This window comes from Macrobrachium rosenbergii, chromosome 5 (assembly GCF_040412425.1).
Source record: "Macrobrachium rosenbergii isolate ZJJX-2024 chromosome 5, ASM4041242v1, whole genome shotgun sequence".
NCBI classification, from domain to species: Eukaryota; Metazoa; Arthropoda; class Malacostraca; order Decapoda; family Palaemonidae; genus Macrobrachium; species Macrobrachium rosenbergii.
In genome coordinates, this window is record NC_089745.1 from 57,713,994 (window position 1) to 57,735,470 (window position 21,477).

The window sequence follows — 21,477 nt, forward strand, 5'->3', positions numbered from 1 at the left end:
AGGGCACGGCTTGGGGGTTGACGCCACATCAGATCCCTCCCAATCAAGAGGTTGCAGCCCTCCTTTATTGAACTGACCACCCTTAGTCGATGCTCTCTTGGGCCCCATGGGGTGTTCACCTGGAGCTGCATGGTGGGGATGTCGGCCGATTTTCCCTCGACCCAGCCTATAGTCCAGCGCTCCTCTTCCCATATGTCTGCGCCGGCCAGTACCTGAGGATGGGCAATGAGGCTGACATCTGCTCCCGTGTTCAGCAGGGAGAGCATTTCCTTTGTAGGCTGGGAGCCATCGCCAGGGGAGACTGAGAACCCCTCGGAGTTGGCCCACTCCTGTGGGGTTGGACATGGGCAATGAGGCCCACAGTCTTCACATGGTACTTCGGGCACGTGGGGAATCAGGCATTCCAATGGCCGAGGTGGTCACAGTCCTTACAGGGGCCCCTTTGAGATGGTGAACTGGCTGCCATGGCATTGGTTTTGAGGCTTGTTGGGAAGCAGGCAGAGGGGCTGTCTTGAGGCTCTTAAGAGGCAATTTGCTAGTGCTGAGCTCGTATCGGCACTCAGTTTCAGTGTGCCCTACCTTCTTACAGTAGGTGCACGGAGGCTTGGTGAGTCGAGCCTGAGAGGTATCTGGGGGGCACTATGTGCCGCTGAGATGTGCTGTGGGACTGGTTGAAGGATTCCCATGAATCGGCCATACGGCAGGCTTCCAAAAGGGTGGTGGGTTGCTTATCATTTAAATATACAGCAAGGGGCCCAGGCACACATTGGTAGAGATCCTCCGGTATGGTGTGATTGAAGAGGTCCTCAAATGTAGTGCAAGACAAGGAGTTGAACCAGTGAGTACCAGACTGGGTCTTGTGACAGGCCCATTCGGTCCAGGACCAGTTCACTTCTTTGGTGAGACCGTAACCGCTGTCTCCATTTCTTCGGGGTTATTTCATAGGCCTTTGTGATGACTATGCACTTCAACCATGTTGCCTTTCTGACTCTTCTCCAGTGAGCAAAGGGCTGCCTTAGCCTTTTCCTCCATGTGCTTGGCAAGCACCAAGGCCCCTGTCTCTGTCTCTTCTGGCTCATCCTCAGTCCACTTTAGTTATCAAAGCATTTGGTGCAGCAGGTGTGGGGTTCTGCTTCTGGCATTCTCTCTTCTCGTTCTTTTCCAGCTCAACCATACTTCTGTTCTCCTCTTTCATCTTCCAGTCCACTTGGGGACAAGTCATCAAGCTGCTCCTCAAATTAATCAACTCGTGAGATTGGAGCATTTGGTGCTGGTGGAGCAGGTGTGGGGTTGGAGGCTTGTAAAGGTCACACTGGTGGCACTCAGCAGTGTTATGCACTGGTGTCAGCTTTGGTCAAAAAGGATTTTCTTCATGTTCCTGTTCTGGTTTTTCTCTCTTTTTCTCGTTCTTTGCCAGCTCAAGCTCAACTAATTTCTTTGAGAGCTATTGGGACAGTGCCTCTCCTTGAAGGCTAACTCATGCTGTCTTCTCTGTTCTCCTCTTTCATCTTCAGCTGCCTCTGTGTTCTTCCTCAGGGTACTTCGTGCCTGAGAAAATAAGTAAAATTGTATAAAAAGGCACACTGGCAGGTTTCTTATTTTTAATACATCTTTCTTGGGCTTTTCAGCAATGGATTGTCCAGTCTTTATTCCTTCTCATTTTCTTTTATATAATGGCGACAGTCATCAAGCTGCTAGATTAACCCACGATTAGGTTAGGATTCATAAAACAATCCAAAGTGGCAATTGAGACCTAAGGTGATTGTGGTGTCACTGCCAATCACACAAACCAACAAGGGTTTTAAGATGGCGGACTCCATCGGAAGGCTCTGTCAAAACAAAATTTTCTGAATACATGACCATGGTTCTGGTGGATCAATGCATCGAAAGAACAAGGGTTAAGTGGGCCCAACGGTGTGTATCTCTTTCTGCCTGGTCATGGCAGTGTCAGTAGCAGTCTGAAAATTTGACCATCAGAACATAGAACAGGGAAAAGGAAGCTTAAGACACTTCACTCCTGTGGGTTAGTTCCCTAATGAGGACATTACTCTTTGAAAACACAGCACTGCATTGGTTCTAGCCGACAGTGTGCTGTCCTATCTTTGAATAATATCCCTACTAAAAATAATAATGGGGGTCACATATTTATAAATAAATATATATATATATATATATATATATATATATATATATATATATATATATATATATATATATATATATATATATATATATATATATATAACAATAATATAAATGATAGCTATTTTCCAAAATACAAAAGGTTATAAAAGAGCTTTTGACTGACCCTCTTCAGCCATGGAGCAAAAATAGACACACAGCACATACATACATTTGCATCAAGATCAAAGGCAGAATGCATCAAGATCAAGGGCAGAATGAAGCAGATGACACAGTAACCATTTATTCGATGTTTCATGATTCTTAATCACATCATCAGGAGATCTACGACAATAAAATACAGTATATTAATATAAATTAATTAAAAAGAGCTATATACAAGACTTTACTTTAAAAATCTAGAAAGCAAGCTAAGAAAATTGATAAAAACAGAACACAAAAAGATAAAATTATCAAGGACAGACAACTCACTCAAACGCAGACGCACTTAGAAACAAAATAGTAAAAACCAGACAACATACTGAAATACAGATGCACATAAAAAACACTGGAGGGTAACCTACCAATCCAGAGGCCAAGGACACACTAAGTATAAAACACACAAAAAAAAAATTTTTTCAGAAAAAGGCAGAGTCAAGACAAATACAAGGGTACAGCAGTTGTTTGACAGTTCAGTGAGGGAACTCATTGTTTAATATTTAGTGTTTCGAGGATAAGTAGTTCATGAGGACTGCTTGTATAACCAATAATCTTATAATCTTCATAGCTGATATCTGTTTTGCATTTAATGGTATGGCTGCGTATATTAGAGGATTCTGGAGTAGTTAATCGGCACCCGGTTCTATAACTTATCCCCCTGTGGGAATCGGCCCTCACCTTGAGAAGCCGCCTGGTGGATCCAATATATTTTCCTAAATTACATTTAGGACAATTATACTCATAGACAACACCAGACGATATCAAAGGCGGTAGCCGATCCCTAAATCTGAAAAGAGAGCCGATACTTTTTGGGTTCTTAGGAATTAGTTTAAGATCGATGGCCCCAATATATATTTGGATGATTTTCATGAAATCTCTCTGAAAGTTGTCATCATATAAGAAAGAAAAAGTTGTATATAATGGAAGTTTAGGCACATTACAACACTGGCTTATTGGAGAATTTTTTATTTAGAAGTTTTTTGAGAATTCTGTAAAAAACATGAGTAGAGAAACAATTATTGGTGAAGCATTGCTGTAAGAAGACGATTTCTTGGTGAAAGAGGACCCAGTCCAATGTTAGAGATAAAGCACAATGTATTAAGGTGTAAGTAGAGTTAAGTTTAAAATTGATAAAACAAAAGCTATAAAAATTGGACCCCAGACTAGTAAAAGTTTCCTTTCTGAATACAGAGGTATTAAACATCATTATCTTTTGTTACGAGTGTCTAAAAAGGCTAGCTTAGAGTCGTATTCTTTTTCTATTTTAAAAGTGATGTTATGATGATAGGAGTTAGAAAATTCTAAGAAGCGTCAGCATCGTGGTCTTGTTTAAATAAAATAAAAGTGTCATCAACATATCTGGCATAGAATAGGGGACGATAGACCAGGGGGCACTCGTCAAGTAATTGCTCCTCGAGGGAGCACATGAAGATGTTGGCGAACGTAGGTCTGAGAGGAGAACCCATGGCCATTCCTTCTATTTGTCTGAAACGCACACCATTAAAAATAAAGGCCGTGTCTAGCATGGCCAGTTCTAAAAACGTCTTGAAATGGGAATGACTAAAATTATGATACAATGAATCGGGTGTGGGAAAAAGTTAGTCCAAAATGATATCTACGGTTTCTCTGACTGGTATATTGGTGAATAACGACTCCACATCAAAGCTTGCCATGAAATGGTCAGAATCTTGTGGAAGAATGCGTTGTTTAAACTGTTCAGAGTTAGTTACGTTATACTTGTTACTGGTCAGGGACTCCAATAGGGGAGCAAGGAATTTGGCCAAATTCCGACGTCCCCCTTCGCCCTATCCTGGCCTCCTATAAAACTCCAAGTTATTCAGTACCATGTATATATATATATATATATATATATATATATATATATATATATATATATATATATATATATATATATATATATATATATATATTAGCCTAGCCTTCACTATAAAGTATACTATATACAGACTGACCTATGATAATACAGTGCAAAGAGAAATTGAATAACAAACAAGAATTAGCTTAGCCTATGCTATGGTACACTGTATGCATATACGGTAGCGTAGCCTACATTATACTGTACACTATATTCACATATTGTATTATACAAAAGTCAACATAACGAATACGCATCTTTTCCATGGATCTTTTAAAATGTTATGCCTTAATTCACTGTATCCAGTTATATTGTATATATTCTTATATTACTTTTGTATTATAAATTGCAGTCATAGTGATTAGTGTTTTGGTTTGGAAATCATTTATGCAGTGTTTATTTCACCATATTTAATTCAGTTCAGAGTGCTTTTTTTGCTTCTAGTTAGCATAAATGTATCTCTAGATACTTTATTTATATGGAGCAAGGTTATTTTTCATTATACGAAGTGTTTTGAAGTCAAAATATAGCTAAAATACGTCTCGTTGTGAAATTAATTTATCTGTTGTTTTCGTTAGTAGATGACAATAGCCGTTTGGGGGCATTTGTTTTACGTAAAAAAATTCAAGATTCCATTCACTATTTTCACTTTATTTCATCCTAATACGAGCTTTACATATTTATCGTTTATCAGCATAAAAATAACAGTAATGTGTTCTTTCATGCCCAGTATTTTTTATTAAAATACTTTTGCTCCGATTTTAATTATGATCAAGTTTCATCCATGTTGTTGATGCACGATAATTTACAGTATAGTCAGTTAGCAGCTTGAACATTGTTTTCTCAGCTTCAGCTACAACTTGCAGCTTAAATTTAGCAGTATATTTCCTTGACGATCTTTTAACCATACCGAATAAGGGCATAATGTAAAAATATATCAGTCCTATTCTACTTAACGTCATTTGTGCCATAAACTACGGTAATTGTTTATTACCGTATGATGGCTGAAATGCAAGGTAAACGGCTGTTGTTATCCGATTTGGTTATAAGCAAAATAACAGTTTCTTGGTCGGTTGTTTATGGCTGTACACATTTACGCAAGAGTATAACGTTACTAACAATACTTTTATCATTCTCTTTCACTTTCTTAACTAGAAGGTGGGGTAAAGAGATGGAGGAAAAGTTGTCTATTGTAATTTGGTCTCTCTCACTGCCTGATTACGCTGCTGCCTGCGTGAAATTTAAAAATATTTTATAAATAATATTGTCCTATCAGTATTAATTGCTTACCCCATTGCAAAATCGAATTATCATTAGGTGAATTGTAGTAACATTACCAGAGTATTTTAATAGTTTTATCACAAAAAGTGCATTTAGTCATGAAAATGAGATGAAAATACAGTATTTAGTGAATATTTCTCAGTGAAAAATACCACGAATGGGCAAATTTTCCGTGAATAATGGGTAGATACATTCCAAAGAGAAATCCGTGAATACACGAGTCCACGAATCGTGAGAATGCGAATACGGGGGTTTACTATATGTATGTATGTTATATATATATATATATATATATATATATACTGTATATTATATGTATACACAAGTGAAAATTAAAAGGTTATGGTAAGCATAAAAGCCTGTCATTTTACTGTTATACTACAATGTTCAACCATTCTTTTTGTTTTTCTTACAGTTTTTGAAGAGTTAGACAAGGTGAGAAGAGAATCAGAAAATCGTGTAAGAGACTTAGCAGACCAAAACAGATTAAATATACAGGTATGTCTTTAAGAATTTTAGTTTGTTCAATTTTAAGTTGTTTTCTATGTAATTCAGGTTTTATGAGCTATTTTGCAGTGCACCTGGCTAACATCAGTGGCTTAATCTTCCTTGTGATTTGATAATAAATTAGTTTGTTTGACAAAGTTTTCTCTCATATATGTGCATTTTTTTATTTGAGATCTTTTGCATGTCATAGAAATGGTGGAAGATCTGTAGCATTTCTAAAGTGGATTTCTGCTGTGTATTGTTGTTTGTGTTGTTCTCCCCAGCATGGTTCATTGTTCTTTAATTCTTAACAGTGAATGTCAACTCATGCTTAGTTAAAGTATTATACTGATGTATGCTTTTGTTACCCTTACCATAAGTTACCTTCATTGTATTATACCAATTATCTCAGACTTCATAAGGAATGAAACAAGCAAAATGAATTGGAATTTAATTATTTATTTGCATCACCTTAATGAACTATTGTCAGTGTTTATCACCAATAAGTGATGTTTTAAAGCTAATAGTATCCATAGATATGGTAATTTCAAACTTGTCCAGGTGAGAGGAAATCAAGCAAATTATTTCTTATGATATTGCAGATATGGCCTTAACCTCATAAGCAGTCAGTGAAAAGAGAATTCAAGTCATATTAAACCCCATAAAGATTTAAATGTGGTATAAAAATGTCATTGACAGTTTTAAAATCATATAAATCATAGAAGTGAGACTAATAAAATGAAAATTTCTCTCTCTTGATATGGGAATGTGGAAAGCAGTTATTTTAAACATTGAAGTGCCCTTGAAAATATAATTATTGCCGATTAAAAATTTTAGTAACACAGTAATGAAGTTATGAACTGCAAAAGAGAGGCCATCATGCATTATAGCAAACAATAGACAAAATACCTCTAATAAAAAGACATTTCTGGCAGATTCGCCGATCATATGTATACAATTAGACCATTGAACTTACATGAATAAGGCCATGATTTGTTTGTTTCATTTATTTTTTGTTGGGCATATGGATTTGTCACATGCTCCCATCATGTAAAAGCTTGTAATAATATATGCATATCACTTGATGTGATATGTTGGTTATCAGTTCATTTTGAGGCAAAACAGCAAACTATTCTTTAACACTAAGAGGAAAGGCATTGTAAATGAAAACTAGTGTGAAAAATCTGACTACTGTTCATGTGGTGCACCAGAACTAGTAGCATTTAGTAGATCATCTTTCCATGTCCTTTCTGATGTATTTGTTGACTTAGATCAGGTACCCTCTTTGTTGCTACTTCATGCATCATTGCTGCCATAGAATTTTAGGTATGCAAATTTAATATCACCTAAAATATTTATGATTGCTCTGTGTGTATGTACTACATACATATATATACAGTATACTGTATGTATATATATATATATGTGTGTGAACAGGTTATGATAAATCTTAATTATAGAAAAACCATCAACAGTGTGAAATGAGTTTCAAGAAAAGATAAGCTGGATTTAACTCGGTATTGTTTTAAAATTGAGTACAGATTATTCAAAAAATTATGTATCATAAGTTTTCCAGGTTTTCTGCAGAAACATCATCTGCATAGCAAGATATCGCTCTGATAGATAATTGGAAATTTAACATTTTCAATGACAAATAAAAAAAATAAATATTGCACTATTGATAGTTTGGATATTAATCTCTGGACAGTGATTCAGTGAGAATGGTGGCTTTTTGTGTGTACTTTTCTATAAGTCTCATGTGATATCTTCCACAATTGAATTTTAAGTATTTTTATAGACTTATACAGTATGGTATTCTCCATTAGTATTTCACCAAATTTCAAATCCAGATGACTTCTTTTACAACCAAAAATTTTATAGAATTTTTCACCCTCAAGCCGGAGTAAGGTCACATTGTTCTTGTTTGGTTAGGCAAGTCTTGACCAACATTGGCCTTTGGCCTAAAAGAGCAATTTGTGATACATTCAGATTTTTATATCACAGTTTTTCTTTATCTGATGTGTGTGTAGCATTGTTGCTTTTTACTGTGCCTGCTCATATATGATGGCTTGTTTATTGCATTTTGTATGCTGCACTAGTCTTTGTGTATTGATTTTATTTTCTTATAAATAACATTATTAATAATAGCACATCAGTGTATCCACAAATCCTGAACTCTCCAATCTTGTCATTTTATCTGCCAGTCTCTGCTTAAATACCCTTGACTGTGATTGTGTTCCCCCAGTTGAGTGCCCCGCTTGTGAATGGTCATGACACAGAATTGAAAGGACAGTCAAGTCCAGGATCTCCAGAAGAAAAGTTATTTCATCAGGTACAGTATTTTCCATGTTAGTAAGGCTTCTCAAGGATAATTAAGTTTCATAGCTGAAGTTTTTAAGAACAAGATATGAAAAGTTTTAATACCTGTACAGGAAAAATCAAATTATTGTGAATATTACCCCATCCAGTCTTTCAAAATGTTAAAATCACTGAGGAAAATTAGTTTTCAGAGACCAGAGGTAGTATCCATTTAAGAAAATAAGTAACTAATTTATTCATTATCTTTCCAAATAGGGATCAGGTAGTACTGGTGAAGAAACTATAAATGGGTCCTTAAGGTCTCAGCTACGTCAGTGCCAGAATAGACTCCGATACTTAGAGGCTGCCTTGCGTCAGCACCATGCACATGCACACCACATTTTGTCAGGTAAATAGCACTGCTTAACAGTAATGACTATTTTGGACAGTAAACATACAATTAGTTATGGGACCATGTGCATTTGCTTTGTCAAAACATGATTAGATATGCTTCTTAACATCAGGGATCTTTCTCCGGCTGAAATACATTAAGTGATATAGATGGCAGGGGGAACACCATACAGTAAACCCCCCGTATTCGTGGGGATGCGTACCGCACCCCTCTGCGAATAGCTAAAATCCGCGAATACCTAAAACCCCTCTAAAAACACTTAGAACTGCCTATTTTGATGGTTTAAACACAAGAAAAACCCTGTAAAAATGCTTATACCTGAGTATTTTAATAGTACTATCACAAAAAGTGCATTTAGTCATGAAAATTATATGAAATACGGTAATTAGTGAATATTTCTCAGTGAAAAATACCACGAATGGGCGCATTTTCCGTGAATAATGGGTAGATGCATTCCACAGAGAAATCCGCGAGTCATGAGACTGCGAATACGGGGGTTTACTGTATATAATTCTATACTTGACTGACTAAATAGCCATCTTACCTGTAATGTGCACAGTTTTAATATATAAAATTAATATAAAATGCCAGGGAACCATCACCATCACCACTTATCAGAATGAAGCATCCCCACCCAAAGTCTTTATGCAATCACCCTCTGACCATGTAGGCTGTCTTGGCCATTTAAACTTAAAGTACTATATATATATAAGTTTTATTTTTATGCTAGGAATGACTGTGCACTGTACTGCAGAAAATTTTTAGGAGAGTGGTATTTGTCTTCTGATTTTTTATGATCATGTAGCTCTCTCTCTCTTTCTGTCTCATATTATTCATTTAAGGTGTATTCTCACTATTTAAGACAGAAAAAGCACACTGTACTTGAAACATTTTTCTAAGCTGAGAGAGGAGAGAGAGGCAATCAAATGATTTGTGAAAGTTGATGAAGTTATTTTACAGTTATATTGTGTATGTGCAGTACACTTGTCCTTCACCCACCAAAATTATGCTTATTTTAATAAAAAGAAAAAAATGCAGGAAGACAGAGCCTCCAGAATTTTAATTTTTATGAAAATCAGTTCTATCTGTACTTTTATACCAGCCATAATGACAAAAACAGAAAGTTTAGTAATGAAAAGATGTTTCCAATTTAGCAAGAATTTATGATGGCACTCAATTTGTTATAAACCCATCAGTCATAAATACCATTATTCTGTGCGGAATGCACCTGGGATTACCAACAAGAGATTTTAACAAAGACTCTTACTGTATAGGCACTCCCAGGTTATCGGCAGGGGTTCCGTTCCAAGAGTGTGACAATAAGCGAAAATCACTGGTAACCGAAAATTGGCAATTTTCAGCGCTTATAGGCGCCAATAACCAGAGATCGGCACCTGTTTTAGTTATATGTCGCACCAATGCCAGATTATCGGTGCTGATAAGGGGAAATCAGCGAATTTGGGCACCAAAAATCGCTGATTTTTGTCATTAGACAATTGCTGTAAAACCGGATCGCTGATAACCGAGCCTGCCAATAACTGGGGACTGCTTGTACAGTACCAAGCAACTCCTGTGTGCTGTAAGATGACTACTTATTTTTCTGTGCCATCTTTGGGTATGGACACTGCCTGGACTTTGTGGACCAACACATTAGTTTTGCTATTTTATTCTTTTCCCCTGGGTGTGGACACTACCTGGACTTTGTGGACCAACACAGTACTTATGCTGTCATGTTTTGTTCCATTCATGGTTGACCATTCAATCTTTTAAGTAACTTTTGTGGTATTTTATTCATTTTAACGTAATTTCTCAGAGTACTCATGTAGGCAAGGATGGTAAGTCCTATATTCCTTTTATGTCACCCTTGGGTAAAGGCTTTCATTGCAGCACCCTTCATGAAGGGGCAAACAGCATTCTCCTGATATGATGTACAGTATGCACTGTACAAGCGTCACATTTCTGCTTTGGCTATAGGTAAGCTGTTGGGCTCTGCTTTTTCTTGTTGCACAGTGTATCATAGTTGTCAAGTCTCTGATGTGTCCACCATGCCACCTTGTAGTGTCAGGGGCACAAACCTTTTCCAGTCTCATACCTTGTGGTCTATTTACCCAAGGAATTTTTTTTTTCCATACGTATTTTCCTGGTGACCCCCAAGAGAGTTTGCTAGTTTTGTCTGATACTCCTGAAGTTTCAGCCTTCTCTGTTCTTTTTTGACTTCTCTCCTGCAGCTCCTGTGGCACCTTCATCCTTATTTGACATCTGTCACTCTGTTGATTACAATTTCCTGGCTAAGCTCAAGGTAAAAGTTTCATCCTTGTCCAAGGCCAGTTCTTCACTGCAGTGGATTCTTCCCAGAAAGAATTAAACAGCATTGTTTGTCACCCGCTTCTCCTAGGGCTGCGATGTGATAGTTGGCACCTGTTGCTTTGATGTATGCTTGAAGTTCCTGCTTTTGGTGGGTGTGGCCCTTTCTGCTTTGAGTTCTTCGATGTATGTAAATTCTTTCATGTACCTGCCTGGTCTTGATTTCTGGCCCATTCCCATGTACTCAGTTGGCCCACACCCTCATTGACACCAGTTCCTATCTGCTCTTGTGTGCTTTTATGCTCCTTGTGCTGTTACTTCTGAGTACTTGACGGCTCTAGCATCCCTAGCCTCAAATTATCTGCCTGTTCCTGCAAGTCCTCCCACCCCTGTGAATTCAGCTGTCACAATTTACCATATCTTTGGTGGCCTTATACAGTATACCGTATATACTCGTGTATCATGCGACTTTTGAAGACCTAATTTTGAAGCTAATTTTAAGGGGGTCTCCCCATACACGAGATAAAATTAGTGTATGTAATATTCGCACATTAGTATCATATTATAAAACACAAACTTGGACAAATATGCATCTTTTTCATAGATCTTTTAAAGAGTTGTGTTTTACTTCACTATATCCAATAATATTGTATGTACACTGTATTCCCATATTACTATTGTATTATAAAATACAAACAAAGCAATCAGTGCTTTGGTTTGGACTTCGGAAATCAGCTGAAGGCGATTACGAAGTAAGTATATATTAACCATATTTAACTCTATTCAGTGCGATTTTCTTGCTTCTAGTTAGTGTAAATGAATATCTAGAAAGTGTATTTGTATGGGACAAGGTTATTTTTTGTCATACAAAGTGTTTTTAAGTCAAAATATGACTTAACTACGTCGTGTTGTGAACTAAATTTAGTTATTTTTTTCGTTAATAGATGGCGTTGGGGGATGTTTTTGTGTGTGAAAAAGTCAACACAGTTTTCATTCGCTATTTTCACTTGATTTTATCATAATATGAGCTTTACGTATTTATCTTTTATCGGCGTGAAAACAAGTAAAATGTGTTCTTTCATGCCCAGTAGTGTTGACTAAAAATACTTTTCTCTACAATTTTATTTAGGGTCGAGCATTTTGAAGTTTACGTTTTCATCCATGTTGCCGATGTGTGATAATTTATAGTCATTAGCAGCTTGAACATTGTTTTCTCAGCTTCAGCTATAACGTGCAGCTTAAATTTAGCAGTATATTTCCTTGCTGATCTTTTCTCCATAGCGAATAAAGGGTATAATGTAAAAATATATCAGTCCTATTCTACTTGATGTCATTTTTAACATAACTACGGTAATTTTTTACTATCATACAATGGTTGAAATGCAAGCAAAACAGCTGTTGTTATCCTATTCGGTTGTTCATAGCAAAACTGCTATTTCTCGTTCAATTGTTTGGCTGTACGCGTTTATGCAACAAGCATAATGTTACTAACGATACTTTTATCTTTCTCACTTACTTTTTTAACTTATTTAACTAGAAGATGGGATAGATAAAGAGATGGAGGAAACAAGGTTAGTCTATTGTAATTCAGTCTCCCAAAAAAGGAACTAGCATGATACACGAGATACATGATAATATCATTTGTTAAGGGTGACAATTTGGGACACGTGAGATCTCATGTTACACGAGTATATACTTGCTTCAGTTGTCTGCACTACTTTGGTTTTTTAGCTGCTCTTGTCTCATCTGCTTCCTATCAGTTTTAGCCTTGTTGAGCCCACTGTTGATTTTCCTTGCAGTGTCTGACAGTAGTTCCTCTGGTCTTCACAGCTAATGGCTGGTATCTCTGCCATTCTAGTTGTAGCAGCTGCTCCTCTGCATAGGATAATTTGCTGCTGAGAAGCTACTTCGCCTTAGTATCAGAAGCCATCTCCATCTCCTGAGCCCACAAACATTGCTATCCAAGTCCATCAATACCCTAGATGCAGATGTACCCAGTCTCCTAGACAAGAACACCTCTTACATCACCATTATCCCAAGGAGCCTCCACTGAGTCCAGTCGCCCCACAATGTCCTCGCTTTCTTTTCTTCTTGCCCCTGTTTTGACCCTGAATTGTTGTCTCCTTGTCATCTGCCTCTGAGTGACTCGTCTACAGCTTTTCAAAAGTCTCCAGCTTGCCCTTCTGCAGGTGTTGCGCTGCTTGTTCCACTACCTTTAGCCGAGACCCAGTGCCAGGCCGTGTGACCCAGATTTTATATATTGACTTGGAGACCTTCGAGCTTCGTAGGTAAAAATCCCTTGTTAAATCCCTTTTTCCATCCTTAAAGATTCTTTTGCATGGTGGATCTTGGGTCTGGCAGAGGTTATGAGTGACTCATGAGGAAACTGCAGATGATTTAGCTTATGTGGCTGCTCTGTGTTACAGCAGTGAGGTATCAGGATTGAAGATCTTTGAGACCCAGTGCCAGGCCCTGTGACCCAGATTTCATACATTCGCTTGAAGATCTTCGAGCTTTGTAGTAAAAAATCTCTTGTTAAATTCCTCTTTCCATCCTTAAAAATATTTTCTTTTGCATGGTGGGTCTTGGGTCTGGCAGAGGTTATAAGTGACTCATGTGTTTGAGGTATCATTTCTCTCTTCTCACTCAGTGACTTCGGAGATGTTATCGAATTCAAGGTTACTCTTCACAGGCTCATATCCCCTCTTGACTTGGAATCCATTGTTAAGGGTACTGCTGCCTCCTTTAGACCTTCCTTGGCTCATTAGAGAGTTTCCAAAATTGATATGTGTGAGCAATTCTGCAAAGAGAACTTGGTCATATAGAATTGGTGGGTGCTCAGTACTTTGAGTTCTATGTTAGCCGGCAATTCTCCTTAAGCCAAAGATATAGCTATGGCATGTCAGTTGTCTCTCCCTTGAGAGCTTCATTTATTTTGAATCTCCAATCCAATGGCTCTCAGTCTCTCTTCCCAGAAGACCTAGCTCAAGAGTTAGGGGATAATATCTCCACTACCTTGAGGGTCGCAGTCAGCAACTTGAGTGCATCAGCCCTTTGTCCTTATGTGCACATTCTACTAGCAAACCCAAGGTGCCTTAATGACAGAGGATTCCCTGTAGCCAGCACCACACCACATTACATCACTGCATCCAAGCTTTGTAGTTCCAAGTCACCAGGTAAGGGCTCCCAACATAGATTTAGCCCTGTCGTCCCCTATACTAGTTTGGGCATGGTCTCAGGAGTTTTTGAGGACTTGGGAGTTCATTGGCTGGAACTTTGGATATTGGAGGTTCTTTCTTATAGTTAGTGCCTGCTGTTCCTTGATATAATCTCCTCCTCCATATTACAGAAGGGTGTCATTTGTGAGATTCTTCCGTAGGTGTCAGGTTCTTAAAGTCTTTGGGAAAGTGGAGGCTAATTTTAAAAGCAGGAACATCACAGCTAGGAGGTTTAAAAGATGAAACTAAGGCAGGAGACATTGATACTGGCAATGAGACCACAGCAGATCATGTGGCTGCAATAAATCATTCATTAGTCAACCAGGGCTACAAACAGATATTCACAGACAGAGGAGACCTTTATTTTGCCTTGTCAGGAAAGCATTATCCATAGCAAAACCTATCAGTGCAGAAAGGATGGCAGGAAGCCAAGTATGCAGAGCAAAGGCAGACACAGAAAGAGCAGTGTGGGATGACAGGGATATCATCCAGAGAGAGAATCAGTAGTGGGAATCATATCAAGCTTAAGATCTCTCTTGATTACAGGACTGGGCATCATGGGATAAGAAGTCTCATCAGAAGAGACCAGAATGCTGAAGTGCATGCCACTGACTGTATAAGTATCACCAACAGGCCAGTTCTCACACACAACACTCTTCATCAAGGGGTGTGCTGTTAGCCCTTGCACAAAGGGCACTGCAAATGCAGGTCCTTATCCAAGGAGGACATACACAAGCTGCAGGATACCATTCATGCCCACACAAACATGCTGAGATGTGATTGGTGTAAAAGAACTTCCCTGAAGGCACCAAGTAAGGTGAATTAACATAAAATCACCATCACAAAAAAAAGCAAACATAACTGAGCAAGCAGACTGCTCCAGTAATTAATGAGAAAACAAGCCATCCTATTAAGGTCAAGGCAAAGGCCAAAAAGTTACTGTACACAGCTAAGGACTGCATAAGGAAAGGAATACTCGAGAGAACAATTTCTGGAAATGGAAAAACTGAGCACTGTACTCAGAGTAACATCATGGTGACAAGATGTCGCCCGTCACAGTCTAAAAGATAAAAAGATAAAGCACTAAACACTGGCCATCACCCATAAGATGGGAAGCACAGCAGCACTTTTGACTTCAACAAAGTCACACAGAGTGAGAAAAGTATTGCTTTATGATCCATTGGAGTTGACTGATGTATGTGCAGTTGTCCTTCTTTCAGGTGGGTGTGACTAGGTCCATTTCACATGGAATAAGGCTTTTTAAATAAATGTGTTCTAAGAAAATTCTTATGTTCAGCTGTGGTTAAATTTCTAATGGCATGATATATTACATTGATTCTGTTGAGATATATAATTATAAGGTTTTCTTGCCAAGGATATTTATTCCTTGCATTGTAGTTTTAGTGTTCTTGAATGAATATCTAATAATTTGTAGTTAGCTCTCACTTTAAATGAAGATGAAATATTTTTGATTTTCACATTGTAGTCACAAGACAGCAGCATGCCGCAGAAGTACAGAATTTGGAGAGTATGATAACAGCAACCCAGCAAATGCTTGGTCAACATATAGCTAAATACAAGGATCAGGTGAGTTGAACTATCCAAGTATGCAAAATAATTAGTAATATTCTAAATTTCTCAATATCCTTAGAATTTTTATTACATTGCTATGTCAGTTGGACACCAAGCAAATACCTGTGGGTGCTGAATGTAAATAAGGTACAGGGTATAAATTTTGTTCATAAGTATTGATGTGAGGTCTAAAGGGAGAACAAGAGGCATTTCTAGAGGTATGTGGCAAGGAAAATAGGAGTTTCTGAAGGAACAGAATAAGAATGTTTTTAGTGGCAAGGTGGGTGAGGAAGGAATATATGGAATGGCAAAAGTAAACAAATAATACAACATATTTAATTTAAAGTAGAAGTTGAAGATGGTGGAGGCAGTTCGTTAAGTGAAATTCTTTTTCACTAAAGAGAAGGAATGTGAGCAGAAAGATATCAGATAGTGACATTTTACGAGATTAGAACCTTAAGGATGTGAAAAGGCTCCAGGATCAAACCACTGGAGAACCAGATGGGACTTGAAGAATGGGGGAAAATGGTATTACATCAATGAAAAAAAAAAAAACTTGACAAACTACAATGTTGATCAGTGTGGGAGAAGATAGTAGAAGAAAGAATATCAACCACAAAAGCAATCTTTGTAATAAAGTACTTGCAATGTTATTGTACCATGCAAAAGAAAGAAGTATTGTACTGTGTAGGTCTTGAGAAGGTACTTGGCAAATTACTAAGACAAGCGTAAGATTAGCATTACATAGGCAGTGTGTGCTGATAAGACTCATTGAGCTAATGGTGGTACTCTACTGTGACACAACTTCTTGAGCAAAAATTATCATTATTAATGAATAGGTCAACTGGAACATTTATTAATAAATAGGTTAACTGGAACATTGACTGGACACACTTGATACTTATAATACAAAAACATCATGTGTATCCTTGTATTTTTTGTATGTAACAACAGTAGTCTACAGGTAATAAACCATACATTAGAATGTATGGATAGGAAATAAATTTAAGTAAAACCAAGGTTGTAGTGACAGGACAGGAAGCAAAGGAGAGTGCACAGCCAGAAAAATATCTTATGTTAACAATGTGGGTATGGTAGAGGAGTGAATACTGTTATGCACCAAAAACTTGAAAATGTGTCCCATCAAATGCTCAGGATTCCAAAGGTTAAATTAAGTCGGGGATTTGCAATGCCTGGCTTGTGTGAGAAGAGTTAAAAATGAAGAGATAAAGAGTGATTATCATTATTTTAAAACAACCTAATGAATCCACAAAGTCATATTTCCCGACTCAACTAGAGCTTGCCTGAAGGATTTGTTCTTGAATAGGAGGTGAAAACTGGAGCAAGAAAAAGAGAATTTGCACATCTAGGTGGGAAAAGACAAAGGATAGGATGAAAAATACAATATGTTAAGTAAGACAGCTGGGACTGACAGGTGGTGACAAGTTGAATCAGATGGAAAGAGATAACTGGACTACTCGAAGTATGAATATCACATTAGTAAAGAGCAAATAGTTGATTCATATGTGAAATTTTTTCCTTTGTGTGCATTGGATAAATAGATCCAGATTGGAATGGTCTGGCCACCTGATGAGAAAGGATAGGAGCACAGTTTGTTAGAATGGAAGGTTGAGGCCTTTGACCAGTGGGAAAGCCTGGAGGATCATGGGAGAAAAAGCATGCTTGAGTATTATAGGAGAAAAAGCTTGCTTGAGTGTCTGAACCAGATGGGAATTCAGGCAGAAAGTTCACAGGACAAGAGAGAATCAAGAGTACTTATTACCTTGACCATCTAACCCTGTGAAGTGTAAGATTGCAAAAAAATGTGATTGATAATCCTGATGAAAGTATGAGAGGCTGTTTAGGCCATCTTCATGTCATGACTTACTTAGAGATAAGTAAATGACAAATTTTTAATTTTGTATTTTTCATAGCTAACAAACCTATGGTCTTAATATGAGGATAAAATCTTCTAGTGCCAGCTGGAGGCCAGTAATAAAATTGCAGAACAAGGTATTAGTGGCAACGGGGTTTGGCCAATCAGATGAGAGAGGAGACATCAGCCGACCTTGCCTAGCCTGAGAGCGCCATGACACATCAGTTTCTTCCAGCCCAGGGAATCTCTTTTGAGGGGTGGCAAGAGGTGGGCAATGTACTTTAAGACTGTAGGTTTGTTAGCCATGAAAAACACAAATTAATTAAAAATTCTTCATTTGTTCATATGTGGAACAAACCTAGGTCTTAACGTGAGGATAGACTCACCTTTGGTGGGAGGAAAGGAAAGTCTTTAAGCGACTGGAGGTTCAGCACACCTGGTCTCATTTCCTGGTGAGGCTAAAGAAGAGGAAGGAGACTTACATCTGACTTGTCAGATAGAAAAGTTTACCAAACAGTCAGACTACTGTGCTAATACACAATGTGGAGGAACATTATATAAGTGGAAGTTAAAGAGCTATATATGTTCAGACAACAAACCTATGTTAGCCACAACTTTGTTATCATTTCTCTCCCCTTGTCAGAGAGGAAGGACCAGCTTTGGCAAGGAAAGTATTTGTATATGAATAAACTTTCTCAAACAGAAAGGCTGCTCACTCACCTGTATGTAACCAGTTCCAGCTCATGATGGATCAGTCTTCCTACTGCCCGTAGGTAGAGAAGAAGGGGAAAAGGGAAAGGAAAAACGATCAGTCATCTCATTCACTCTCACTTTCACACCTATGAGCACGTCTAGTAATCTCACAGAGCCAGAAGGAGATGGTATTCTTGGACACTTTCTTGATCCAGCCTGTGCTTACAAATAATCTTCAACACCCCAGCCTGAGGTGAGGAGTCCTTTTTAGGTAACCACGCAGTGCCTGACAAGACATAAGAGCAATTTGTCTGGGTCGTTAACAACAAAATCTCCCAAGGCAGGGATGGTAAAGGATTCAATTCTGTCATCATGAACACAAGGATTTTGAGTCATAGCTACAATTTCTGGGACAAATTCGAAGGCTACGGACCCCCAACCCCTCATGTGTTTAACATTAGGAGAGACCATGGAGCTCTCCCACTCTCTTTGATGAAGCTAAAGCCTGTGAGAAGGTTGTAAGTGTCAAGTCTCTGTCAGATGACCATCATAACAGTTCATATGAGGCTCGAGTGAGACTACTTAGCACCAGAGTCAGATCCCAAGTAGGGGGTTTGAGTTCTTTAGGAGAATAAGACTGCTTAAAGCTTTTAAGTAGCATTGAGATTTCCCAAGAAGAAGACAGGTCCACATCTTTTAGGTACAGAACCAAACCCAAAGCAGCCCCACAGCCTTGGATGGCAGACACAGAAGACTTTTCTCCCTCTGGAGAAAAACCAGGAAATCTACTAGCTGCTGAACAAAAGTTCCGACTGGATAGAGACCCCATTGATGACACCAATCACTGCAGATGGCCCATTTTCCCTGGTACAGGGCAGAGGAAGATCTGAGATAGCCAGACATCTCTGTCGCTGATCTGCGAGAAAAGCTTCTCGAAGTGATTCTGATGGAGGAGGTTGCGCCATGGAGGGATCTCTCTGGGAACTGCTTTCAGCAGGGCTTATAGATTGGGGAACCATTCTGCCTGAGGCCACCAGGGAGCTACAAGGGTCATCCTGAGATTCCAGGAATTCATTACCCTGTTCAAGACCTGATGGACCAGGCTAAAGGGAGGGAAGGCATAAACCTCCAGGTTGTCCCAAGGATGTTGTAGGGCGTCCTCTGCCGGCAAAGGGGTCTGGGACAACTGAACAAAAGACCTCTAGCTTCCTGTTATATCTTGTTGAGAACAAATGTATCATTGACCTTCCCCAAAGGAGGAAGGGCCTGCCCTCAAGGGTAGCAAGGAATCCGTGCTGACTTATTTTGAAACCTTGGAGAGGGCTGCATCTCTTCTTTTCAGTAACAGATTAACCCAAATATTACCATTTAAATAGGCCAGGTAAGAGATAGCCTTACAGCCTGACTGTAAAAGTCTAATATAAGTCACCTAGTGCAAGGAAGATATTTTTGCCAGTGCTGAAGAGCATAAGTCTAACCAAGAAACAGTCTGAAAAGCAGAAGAGACAGTCGACTCCAAGGTAGCCGCCTCCTGATGAGTGAGGGAAGGGCCCTCTGACCTAATCTGATCTAGGGCCAAACCAGGGCTAATCTGATCTAGGGTCAAACCAGGGCTTAAACAGACCAGATATGGGTTGATTTGTCTTTAAGAGCCACATTAGGGGTTGAGTAAAACCATCTATGTCGAGAAAGCGGAGGGGGTATAAGTTTAAGCGACATACTAGACTGAAGAGAATTATCACACCTGGAGCAGTGGCGTAGCTAAGGGTGGGCATGGGCGGGCACGTGCTCGGCCACGAGAATCCTGTGCCCACCCAGGTACCTACCCACTGGCCATGGGCCCACTAAGGCATCTCTGTTGACGAAATACCTTCAAATATAATAAATATTTTCCCTCAGCTTGGAATCAACATCATGTGTCTCTTGAATGCATGCTCATTTAATTTAGTGACACTTAAACCAACTTCACACCTCCTTATAACCAAAGTAGACCAGTTACCCCTATCCATTTTCTATCATTCCATCTCTTTTTAGTTTTCATGTGTCCTGTACACATCATGCATACCACACACTGAGTCACCGACTCATTGCCCATACTATTGTACCTCACAGCACAACAATCTCACCCAGCCATCTTCTATTACCTTCAGTGTGTTTTGTCTGATATTTTGTGTTTTACATTGTGTGTCAGCTGTTGATATATTAGGGTTCGGTTTCGTTAATGAAATACTGACTGTGTTATTTTTTTATTTTACATTAATTTGTGTTAATATGCGAAATATGTTCACCAAACACGGTAATTCCACCAAAATCTTTACATCCTTCTTAGGACCAAGTAAAGCTTCTATATCCGTAGGGAAGCCTGAAGAAGTTGTTGCTGCTTCATGAGAAAGATTATTGTACTCACGAACATGTTCAATAACCTCAGTATGTTGTAATAAATTTTAGGTTTTCAACATTGTATATCTCCTGGATGCAGGGATCAACCCTATCTATCGGGGCAGACGAATGAGACATCCTTATTTATATATTTACGCGCTCTCGGGTCCTAAAACCCTCTTAGGAGCTTGGATACCTGACAGTGACAATGGCAATCTATCCTGAGGGTCGTCTTATTCGCAAGAGCAAGAGACTGAATTTCCACTTCTGTGAGATGGATATGTGTCAATATACGGCCTTGCATCAATGATGTCACATCCGCGGCCGAGTGAATTCGAACTCTGATCCAGATTTCTCCTAGGAGATTGAGAATGAGAGAGAAGTCAAGGTGACGAGCAAGGCTAAACAACCGAAGGATTCAAACTATCTGCACGAATGTGCTGGTCTTCACAGATGTGTGAATGAACACTTCCATGGGAGCTTGGGCGACAACTGGGTGCCCTCCTTTGAGAGCGTGAACGGAAAGGACTTCTGGAATGACTGAGTCTGTCAGCAAGCTAGAGAGAAACACATTATCTCTCATTGGGGAATCTGAATGAGGAGACAACAGCTGACATTGAATACACGTACATGTAGAACTGCTCATGTCCATCATAGAACTGTGGGAACCTGAAGATAATGGCTGAACTTTAGAAGACTTCTCCATATGAGATTTCTTAATGGGGCTTTATCATCCTTCCTA

The 21,477-nt window shown here is 38.8% G+C and overlaps 1 protein-coding gene across 1 annotated transcript in view; it reads left to right on the forward strand.

Moving 5' to 3' along the window:
• Nucleotides 1–21,477, forward strand: part of LOC136838938 (ninein-like protein) — a 171,671-nt gene that overhangs the window by 144,022 nt on the left and 6,172 nt on the right. Inside the window, exons 29-32 of the mRNA XM_067104632.1 lie at nt 5,913–5,995; nt 8,229–8,315; nt 8,558–8,690; nt 15,702–15,802. Of these exons, the coding sequence (XP_066960733.1) occupies nt 5,913–5,995; nt 8,229–8,315; nt 8,558–8,690; nt 15,702–15,802 (404 nt within the window). The remainder of the gene's footprint in view (nt 1–5,912; nt 5,996–8,228; nt 8,316–8,557; nt 8,691–15,701; nt 15,803–21,477) is intronic.